At 39.6% G+C, this 11252-nt stretch overlaps 1 protein-coding gene across 1 annotated transcript; it reads left to right on the forward strand.

Moving 5' to 3' along the window:
- Positions 1-351: 351 nt before the first annotated feature.
- prr14 (proline rich 14) lies at positions 352-11227 on the forward strand. The gene is made up of 11 exons (XM_080044800.1): positions 352-424; positions 1597-1625; positions 1716-1901; positions 2951-3113; positions 3379-3453; positions 4120-4160; positions 4710-7625; positions 7989-8121; positions 8798-8907; positions 9406-9474; positions 10002-11227. The coding sequence occupies exons 3-11, from the start codon at positions 1756-1758 to the stop codon at positions 10291-10293; spliced, it is 3945 nt and encodes a 1314-aa protein (XP_079900926.1). The 5' UTR covers positions 352-424; positions 1597-1625; positions 1716-1755; the 3' UTR covers positions 10294-11227.
- Positions 11228-11252: the final 25 nt, after the last annotated feature.

An 11252-nucleotide genomic window follows, 5' to 3' on the forward strand; every position in this document is an offset into this window, starting at 1 on the left:
ACATCAGACTGATACACATTTTTATTTGTGTCCACTCTCTTTTAAAACATCTTTAAATATTAACTGTTGAAAAAATGATGGTTAATTTGCAACATTTACCATTTAAACCGAATGTTAGGCTTTTTTATAGTAGGTCACTCGAGGACAAAACAGACATATATCATTTTTTATTTGTGTCCGCTCTCTTATTGGCTGCCGTCAAGCTACGACATCTTAAAACCACCTCTGATTGGTCAGATTTCAACTGCGTTCTACGAGCGGAAAACGAAGTAGTGCTGTGATTGGTCGATCCGCATGTCTGGTAGTTGAGTTGGACTTGTAAAAAAAAACGGATGCATCTCCGAGTCACTGTAGGGCGCCGTCCGGCATGTCTTGTTTACGGTGTAGTGGGAATACTAGCCCTTGGTCTTTCTAGGCGTTTCTGGTGAGTTTCTTTAATGTTATCTGGCTATAATAACCATATTCAACTAAACTGCAGCATTAATATATGTCCAGTTACTCCATAGAGATAGCAGGTATGACAGCTCCCGGCTACGGCTATTACCCGTAGAGAAACTGTATGTTGGCAGCCAAACCATGCGTTGTTAACGGCGTGACAATTAAGCTGTTGCTACAATGTTAATTTAATACCATATTTATTAGAAAAAATGCCTGAGATAGGATAAAACTGGCTAACGTTGGCACACAGTAGCTCATGGATGAAAGTTTGAATGAGTGCCCGTTCCAGCAAGTAGACGGCGCTCAGTTCTGTTCGAACTGCCGCTTCCATTTGATTGAAAACATTCGTATTTGTTAAATTATCTATAAAACAGACTTTAGTTTATTCCCAGGTTATTCTATGCAGCCGAGCTTTCGCTTTCCGCCTGAAGTGATAGCCAATGGCTGAGAGCTAAAATTCAAACACACACACACGAGCTTGATAATTGTTGTGATATTGACTATAAAGAACGTCTTTCGACTTTACATTACCGTCCACATCTGAAATACTGATCATCAAAAGCTAAATAAACACTGTAGCTAATTCAATTTGTTAAAAACGAGAAGAAATGCATATTGTTTTAGGAGCATCAGAGAAAGTGTAAAATCTTTTGCGAGATTTGGAAAGATTTTATGGACCCTATGAAAGACACTAATTTAAACCAGATTGACTGTGCTCACGTGCTAATTTAAGTCAGATTCCTCATGAATAGTCCCACAAATACTCCCCATGTTTTTTTTATATTAACCTAGACTTGCGCCAACTTTTGCCAAATGTATCACTTTGTATTTATCTGTATTGTTGTTGCTTTTCATCCCTTTTTGCCAGAAAATAGTAGGCCACTATTTAGCAAATGGAATTATCAATATCAATACAGTCATTTATCAAGCTAATATGCCATAATGACAGAATTCAATCCAGCTTGTCTATAGGGAGGATTTATTTGATTGTAAACTGAATTACTTCAGACCTCTGACTGTTAGTTGGAAATATTGCTGAAAATTGTGATTGCCCTTTTTCACTTTTTTTCTGACAACGCATACTACATTTAATTGATGAAGAAAAAATAGTCAAAAATAATCCCATAACTGTTGTTTTTTGTTTTGTTTATTTTTCAGAATAAACATTCATCCCGGAGGCCTGGCAAGTAAGTGAAACCTCATTCATATAACGCATCATAAATTATTCTATAGTTTATATGATACCTTGCATGTTTGTTTTTCGTTGTTATTTACAGAGAAGGACAGACAAGGAGAGAAAGGAGAGAGAGTGAGGGGATGTTGACTTATTCCTCTGACCCGCTCCCTCACATAGTTTGTCCAATGGATGAAGATGCAATTCCCCCTAACCATTTTTGTAGTGCACCTTCTCCCCACAGTGAACCTCCACCACCTCTCCTCCCCCTTTCCTCAATCACTCCCAGGTATAGTTGTCCCGGCACATTTTCTTTTCATTTTATTTTGCTGTGTAGGTGTTTTTACCCCCCTTGCTTTTTCACTCTTTTGTTTTTACTTTATGGATTTATTAACGACTTTGAATTTGCAGACACTAGGAGAACGTACTATGGACATTGTGCCAATATTACTGGTCCTTTCTGTCAGTATTTTCTTCATTGGATGCCGACACAGCGTCTTTGAGTGCCTTGAAAAGCGCTATATAAATCCAATCCAATCCATTACAACACTTGTGGTTACCCTCCTCACCAGTCCAAAAGACTAGATCTTTTTTGTTGCAACTCTCTTATATACAGTCGTCTATCCTTGCAGCTTCAGCAATGGAGATTAGCAGCACAAACTAAGTATAGCACCTTTCACAACTGTGGACAGTATTCAGAATCTGATCCGGATAATGTGCCAGTCTAGCTGTTAACGTATGCAGCACACATGAGAAGATAGCCTGGCTAGTTTGGGTAGAGGTAACGCCTTGATAGGACGCTGCATGAGGCAGAATATGACGCAGAAAGTGCTCAGAGACATTTTTAAAGTTGGTGTCAAAGACTATTTTTTAGGTAGAAGAAGCATCAATCTTTAATTGCACAATCAATATTGGTGAAGGGTATTTTAGTAGTTGTATTCTTCCAGTTAAACTTTAATCCATTCATCAATAATATAGAAGCTAATCAACTTTATAGTTTCATGAGCTTTGCCCTGTTTGGATCAAGTAGCTTGTGAAAAATAACATTTTGAAATTATAAGTATTATTATTATTATTTTCCTTCCTGTTATTATAAAGTGTCAGATACATATTTAATCTACATTTATGTCAGAACAAGTATTGGATCGTATTGGAAGATACCTATTTTTAAACAATTCTGACTGTGGCCTAAAAAAACTTGTACACAGGTTTTGATACATGGTATGGCTCTTAAAGCTAACAATACTGTATTCATTATCACTTTACTTGAAACAAACTGCTGCATTTTTATTGGCCAAATGTACTGAGTGACTTTTTTTTTCTTTCTTACTTTCACAGCTGTGTGAAGAATGGAATATCTGGGCGCAGACGGAGCGGTCGCATTCAAGGCATCAGCGAAAGAACTCCTAAGAAGCAGAGCGATACAGACAGCGGAGCAGCTTGGAAACCATCCAGACACATTTCATCCCCCTCAAAGAGTCAGAGGGAGACTGAGAACATGGTAGGATTTTAACTTTAAAGCCCCTGTAACCTGGTCTAAAATAGTAAAAAAACAATATATATATATCAACATTAAGTGTCTCAATAACCTTTTACAAAAACCGAATAAAATTGTATTGTGTTTATAAATATTATAAAACGTAGTTAAGGAACTGCTTTTCTACTGTCTAGAGAACGTTTGACAGGACTGTGTGGGCGTGGCCATATCAAACGGTCTCCACGGCAACATTTACCACTTATATTTCTGTCTGATTTTTATTTTGTAGGATCAAGTTTCACCGGCCAAGCAGCCAAGAGTTGAAGACACAAATGGAGATGAAAAAGATGAGGACGAAAACAAGGTCAGTTTTATCTTCCCATACTGCGGACCCTCGTATGCAATGCTATTTATATATGGTGTGTTTTTTCTGTCATAAGTCTAAGAGTCTAATCCGATTGAGCAGCAGATGTACTGTACGGCTTTGTATGTAAATATTGGGGCCCTGAACAGTGAACGGGGTTGTGAAGGTTAATTGAGGGACTTAATCCTCCTTCACGGTCTGCTGCATCGGGCACAGACAACCAATCGGGACTAACAATGTGACCCACTAACACGTAGAGGCCGTAGATATTAACCAATGCAATGGATCTGTATTGTCTTTTCATTCACTTGTCATTCAAAAGTTTACATTTATTTATTTTTTGTTCCAGAAACATTCAACACAAATGGTTGTTTAGGTAATTAAGAAACGGGTTATGGGAACACTAATAAACTCTCTACGCCCTACTGAAAATCAACCATTTCCAAAACCTAAATTATGATTTAATTTTCTTACTCTAAATTAATACGGTCTGTTTTACTGTTTTTAATAAATGCATGATGAGTCAACGATGTTTTTTTTTGTGTGTTTTTTTCTCTTTCTCAGAGTTCTAGCGATTTCTTGTTGGTTGGATCAGAGGCTCAGCGAAACACTTCTTTATTGAACATTAAAAAACGTCTGTTAAATGTGTTTGTATTTTTTCTGCAGGATGTATTTCAATTCGGTTTTGCAGCAGAGCTCCAAAATCAGTAAGTGTTCAAAGCTTATGCTTCTCAGCCTAAGTATTAGTCGGTCAGCTTGCTAGTGGTTTAGCTGATGTGGAAATGTTAACATAGACATCTTTAGATACTGTCTATTTAGGCATATGCAAAATGTATTATTCTAGATTATTTAAACTGCTTTTAGAATTTTTTATTAACAGTTATAAAAAAATAAACTTTATGTAAAGAACAGTCAAGTCTGTGAAAAAGTGCGTGTGTGTGTGTGTGATGCAGTCATGGTTCTAATACCTTTCTATATCACCTACTGCATTTAAACCAAGCTGGTGGAAAATGGATATAGAATAGTGTATCACATTGTATAGGTTTTTCATGAATAGGGAACTAATGAGTGGTAAGAATAACAAGATCTGGCATTGATACAATATGTTGATATATTCACGAGAAAAATTGGATAAAGGTGTTTTTTAAATATACATAGATAATGTAAATAGTAACACTGCTTCTGCCTTGTTATTTGGTTAGTGATTTGAAAGTCTAAATTTATCTCTTCCATTTTTTATTTATTTTTTGTTACAGGGAGACAAGCCCACTAAATCAAACGAACTTCTCTGCTGCCGATACTGTAGTGAAGGAGTTTTCAGACAGTACGACGCAGATTCTTGACGCCACTAAATCTGGAGGATTGGCTGCTGTTGAAAATGATGCCCCCGCTGTCACAACGAGATGGGTGATCGGCCCCTTGTTCCAGTCATTCAAGTCCAAGATGGCCAGTTTCACAGAGATAGTCATGAGTCCCGTAAAACTATTCATGGATCATCGAGACAGGATTGAACATTGGGAGCCCGAGGACGACGGGACACCTGATGTTGAACAATGTGAAACTATGGAAATATATAATCCAGAAGTACAAACTGAGAATGAGAATCTGGACGCTGTAGCTAATCAAGAGAGGCTCAGTGAAGCAGAAGAACGTGCACAAAACGAAAGAACTGTTGCTATTAAATATTCAAAGAAATTATCGTTTGACGTGGAGGTGTCGACGACGCACAGCTCCGAACTGGCAGAAGGATGTACGGTTACGGAAAAGGAAAAAGACTTGTTTGTTTCTGTGCCTTTGCAACACAGTCCCTTACCCTGCACTGACCTCGTTTCTGAGGACATTTCAGAATCTATCGAGTCCGTGATTCGGTCGTCTCTACTGTACCAGCCCTCTCCCGACGTCAGTGCCTCACCTGAATCCATTTTAAAGGTTTCCATCGCTACCGAGGGACCGAAAGGGAAAACGTCCGCCCGACCGAAACCAGTGCCTAGGAAATGTGCAGGAAAAAGAAAGAAAGTTACCTCTAAGTTACAACTGGCAGCTGAAATCAAGACGGAAGAGTCCGCCCCTAAGATTTTGCAGGTGTCTTGCATGAATCCGGTCCAATCAAACGAAATAAACTTCAAAATAGACAAAACTCTGTGCGATTCTGACCCTTCTAAGCCAGAAGGTGAGGATGATTACGTCAGAAAAACAGAAAGTGTTTTCCTGGTGCCATGCCCGTGCCATGATATAAGCGTCATTGCCACAGGAACGACACCGGAGCCCCCTTTGGTTACTCAACAACCGGACTGCCAACTAAATCTGGTCACTTTCGCGACTGCAACTGATCCTGAGAGCTCAGAAATGGCGCTGAAAGTGAACGACTGTCAATCCCAGGACGACACAAAGAGACAAAGATTGTCACCAGCAATATGTACAAACGATGCAAAGGAAAAAGAGCTATTGAATTTTGCCGCTGACGGAGTTGAATTTAAAGTGCCAAGACCACTGAAAAAGGAAGTTGCGTCTACAAATACCAGTGAATATGTGGAAGAACCGCGGAGGCCTGCTATAAAACGAAAGGCATCAAGGACAATTAGGAGAGGAATAAGTGAGGAAGAAATACTCGCCACGATAAATGAGGTTGTGCTAAACATAACGACGAGAAGCTCATCTGATTCCACATTGACTTGCTCGCCAGATATAAGCAACGGCGTTACCGAGGTCGACCGAGAGGGCGACAGCAGCTCATGCAAAAGACTCAAGACAAAAACGGGTCTTTGTAAACCTGACGTAAACACCGATAACAATATTGATCTTGAAACCACCTTGGCGATCACCTCTACGGAACAGACTGAACAGGAAGTCTTAGAAGTCCTGGTCCGTCCCGCTATTAAGAGCACAAGCAAGAGCAAGAATGGAACCAAGAAACCACTGAAACGTAAAGCTATGATCAAAGGAAGTCCAATTACAGAATCGGACAGCAGTTTGGTTTCTGCCTCCTTATTACCGGCACCGTCAATGGAGCCGCTAGAACTCACGGCTACAGATTTGAACGCCTGTCAGAACGGTCAAAAAGAGGAGAGCGAGAAATTGGAGGTGAACCAGTCGTCCAAGAGACCCAAAAGGGGCTCTAGGGGTGCTGTTAAACCATGTACGTCGGTCGGGACTCAAGAGACAAAGCAATGTATTACTAGCCTTCAGTTGACAACCAAAGAAAGTCAGTCTAAAGAAGGCCAAGTTATAGTTGACCCCTTGTATTTTGAAATGACTCCTTTTGAAAGTAGTCAGCCGCCCAACTCTTCCCCATCTACACTGTTTTTAGACTGTTATGTGCAGTTGGACAACAGCGTTAAGGAGTTACTTGATGGTGAAGAAAAGGCCACTTCTTCTGTGGTAGACGAGGTATTTACTACTGATGCCGAAGCCAGTAACAATATCAACTGCGTCGAAATCTCTAGGACGAGATCTAGTATGGAAAGGACTGAGAGTAGACAGAGGAGAGTGAATAGCCAAAGGAGAAAAGGCAGGGTTTCGCTTAAGAGGCCAATCAAAGATGAAGAGGTGCCAAAAAGCGTATCCAAGGACGATTCGGACCTGGCTGCTACAGCGGGTACAACTAGCCCTTCAGAGAATTCAATCCGCTTGCTACGAAGCTACTCGTGCCCGGAGATCCCCTCCTTCCGACACCAAGACACAACATGGATATATTCTTTGCACTCGCCGCCTCAGCACAGCCGTGTTCACACGCCACACCAGCATCACAACTATGCACACACTCCATCCGTCCACCACTTCCAGAAGTCCGTACAGAGGGCCCGTAGACACACGGTCTGCAGCGTAGAAGTGGAGAGGGAGATCGCCCCGCTGTGCCTTCGTAAAGAGGTCTACCCGTCCAGGAGGTCCTTCCCTTACGACGCCGCGACCCAAAACCTGTCCCCTAGTCTGGCACATTCTCCGCACAGTTCAACCCTGGCCTCCTGCTTCCTCTCCAGTCCCCTGGCGTTCCTTTCTAAGAGGGTCGACAGAGTGGCTGCTACTGCTGCTGGGACGTCCAGTCATGGTTCCTCACCCTCCTCCTCCTCCTGTTCTTCTGCCATGTATCCGTCGTCCAGTTCGTCACCGTGGCTCTCTCCAGGATTCCTCCAAAGATCTGAATCCTCCAGTGCTGCCTTGGACACATGTAGCAGGTAACCAGCTTTAAAAACAAACTACAGATGCAATATGTTAAAGATGGAGTCAGCCATTTTGGACAATGCTTGCTGTCAAAATCAGTTTTGGTCATAATATGTGAAAATCTTTTCATGATCCCACTACCTGTCCGTACTGTGTGTGTGTGTGTGTGTGTGTGTGTGTGTGTTCGAGTGTTCAAAAACATCAAGGGGCTGGAACCGACACACAATAGCAGTCAACAATGCTTTCGATATAAACTAAAGATTTATAACTTTGAAAATACATGTAGCATTCTCCAGAATCACTGACTCCACCTTTAATTCCAATGAAGCTCTAGTGTTTTGGTGTTGTGCTAACATGGACTCTTTGCTTCTAAACAGTGTGATTCCCCTGGAGCGTGAGATCGCCAGACGGCTGGTGGAGGATGACGGCGGAGACACAAGCTCATCCAGTCAGGACTTTGAAGATGTGGTGATGAGAGAGGAGAAGGCTTTATCTGATTCTGAGATCAAGGTAAACATGATCTTACGTGAACTACCTGTGTTAAAACTTAAAGGCCTACTTCACCGGTTTGAATATGAAGGTGTATTGAATTCTGAGATCCTATGTAGTATAAATGTGCAAAAAAAAATTAAATCGGTTCATCCTAGCCTGAGAAAAGGCAGAAAGAGTGTTTTTTTAACCCTATACTTCTCTTTCTCGTGACATCACAGAAAGAGAAATATAGGGTTAAAAAAAAACTTACTTTGTAAATATTACTGTGATGTCTTTTACTGTGACATCACAGTAATATTTACAAAGTAAGTTTTTTTTAACCCTATATTTAACATTTACATTTAATCTTTAAACCATTTTAATTTTTAGCCTGTTTATGTAAAAAAATAATAAGATTTAAGATCTGTGATTTGTCATTATTATGTTATGACATACACCTAGATAACAGTAATGCAGTCCTGGTAGCCTGATGAATGCACCTTATGTTGGGAATGGTTCATAGAGATAAGGCATTTTATAATTTCGAAAATCTTTAAAAGATCGTTTTTTATTCTCAGATTGATGCAGAATTCTATGAACGGTTTTACTATATGCATAATAAAATGCATATTAATACTCTCGATCAGTCACATTTCAGGATGCTTCAGAGGGATTTAGGGGACTTATATGCCGTTTATATATTTTTATATCACAGGTGGTGCAGAAGAATGTGGAGCGAGGGAAGGTGTCGTCGATTAGAATTCGGAAAACTTTACCTAAACCTCAGAACAACCTGACGCCCATGGGCCTGCCCAAAGCCATCAGGTAAATACACATCTGTACTATACATGAGCATTTATGATCATTTATATATCTTTTATTTATATGTCTTTTATTTATTTATTTATTTTTTCATATATGTATGTTAGACCTATATTACTTTTTTCTCTTTCTTTAAAGTTATTATTTTCTTCCTCTTAAATTTTTTATAAAAAAAATTGTAGGATGCTATTAATGTGAACATTTACATAGTAAGATGATCTAACTTATTTTTTTGTTACTATAATGAATGAGCAATAAATGAGTATACTCGATACCTTGGCAACTGTATGTGTGACAATATCAACTCACAGGTCTGAATAAAAGCTTTTCTTTGCTGGTTAGTGTCTGAAACTAGGACGAATTCTATCGGGTCGAACTCTACCCTACAGTTCAAAGTGAATGTATGTCAGTGTCAATGTATGTCTGTTGTCTATTGAACACTTTCTGATCAATATTCATTGACTGCAACACTTTGTTTGTTTCCCTTATGATTCACCATAGGCTGAAAAAGAAGGAGTTTACTTTGGAAGAAATTTACACCAATAAGAACTACACCAAACCCCCTGAAAGGTAAGGCCGACATTACAACATTGACAGTGAATTCATGTTAAATAAGGAATAAACAATGCACATACCTAACGTTTCATAAGGTTAAGAAGTCACTATTCTTAAACCAATTTAAAAAAGTCAGACAACATAAAGTACAGCTTTAGTACTTGCATGCAAAAGTATGAAATGCAACACAATAAATGTGCTGTGTCCCAATGCCATGCTACATACTTATAGTATACACTACTATTTAAAGTACACTGTGTTTGCTGTCAATACACATGAAGTCAACATGTGTGAATGTTTTAAAAAAACAGGAAATGAGTCATCACTCTATTTTGAGGAAGACACCCATTTTTTTGTTGCCACAAATCAGTCAGAAGTCTTAAGTTTGCCCAGAAGGTGGCGTTAGAGGAAAGATAATGTTAAAACTTCAATACAACGTTTTATCGTTATAACGTTTCTATTTACTCAGTAAGGTTGGTGGATGGACAAGTGACATTCATGCATCATTAGTAATTAATAACCCTAAATCATATGCTTTACAGTCGGCTGGAGACGATATACGAGATGCCTTTCAATAGGCGTGACGGTTCTGAGTCCTGGTTCGGCCTGAAGCGCATGAAACGTTTCACGGAGTTCTTAGAGATCGGCGAGGTCAGAAAGCCAAAGAAGCCGCTGGTTGGCGTCGGAAAGGCTTTCGCGTCATCGTCAAGGAGACGGCGCGGGGGCTTCCCTAAAGACGAAGCCCCCCTCAGCTCACAGGACCTGGACTCACTGCTCTGTGCCAAGCTACATGAACTGGATCTGTGGGCCAATGACCATCAGAAAGACAGTTGACAGGTGCTTCTTGGCAGCCATTAAAAAAACTCTGCAATACAAGAGATACTGCTGTTTATATGACTATTTCTCTAATGTATAACAACCTACATGAAGATTCCCATGGGAGTCTTGCAGCGCTTTTTTTTCCCCCAGCACAATCGGTGAATAATTGTTGTGATGGGCAAATTATTATTAAAGAATTTCGATTTTAAATTTTTAGGATCTGTAGCTTGCAAGTTGAAGAACAATACGTCATAGGAACTTAAATGTGTTGCCTTTGTAGAAAGGTGGTTATGAACTTAGTGGTTAAACACATTACGCATTAAACATTTTTTTTGTTGTCATTACCAAACTCGAACCTCTGCCGTCCATTTACCTCCGCTCCACTTTGCATCTGTGATCAGTAAAACCGTCTATAACCACATTTTGAACACATTTACAGTTGTACATCTTAACATTTTCATTGTATCATCCGTTTTTTTTTTACACCTCAGACTTAACAGTGTTAGAAATCGACTCAACGTCCCTGTGCGAGTAATGCTTACGCCATTTTTGTCACACTGCCTTTTTACTTTTCAAAGAACGAAGATGCCGACTACATCTAATTTCTTTTGCACTTTCTCGTTTGAAAGAAAGCACTGTATTACTCGCCAGCATCATTGTAAGTTATTTCGTAAAGGCAGCTATTCTTTATTAAGTGCTGATTTATAACTTTTCGAACACGCCAGCAAGAGATTTGTATCCGCAGTTTTCACAATCACTTTTCAGGCCAAAATGTCGGTCTAAACGTGTCTTCGAACAACATGGATTTATCGTACGCAGCTCCGGGGAGACCCTGTACAGTTATTATAGGATTCTATTATATTTGTGACTGTAACTTAAGGCTGAATAGGTTTTTGGGTTCTATAGTATATAACTTGGAAACAATAAAGCACTCTGCAGTATAGAGAGCATTTATAATCAAAGAGTGGAAGTGT

The sequence above is a fragment of the Ammodytes marinus genome (genome assembly GCF_949987685.1).
Source record: "Ammodytes marinus genome assembly, chromosome: 16".
Taxonomy (NCBI): domain Eukaryota; kingdom Metazoa; phylum Chordata; class Actinopteri; order Uranoscopiformes; family Ammodytidae; genus Ammodytes; species Ammodytes marinus.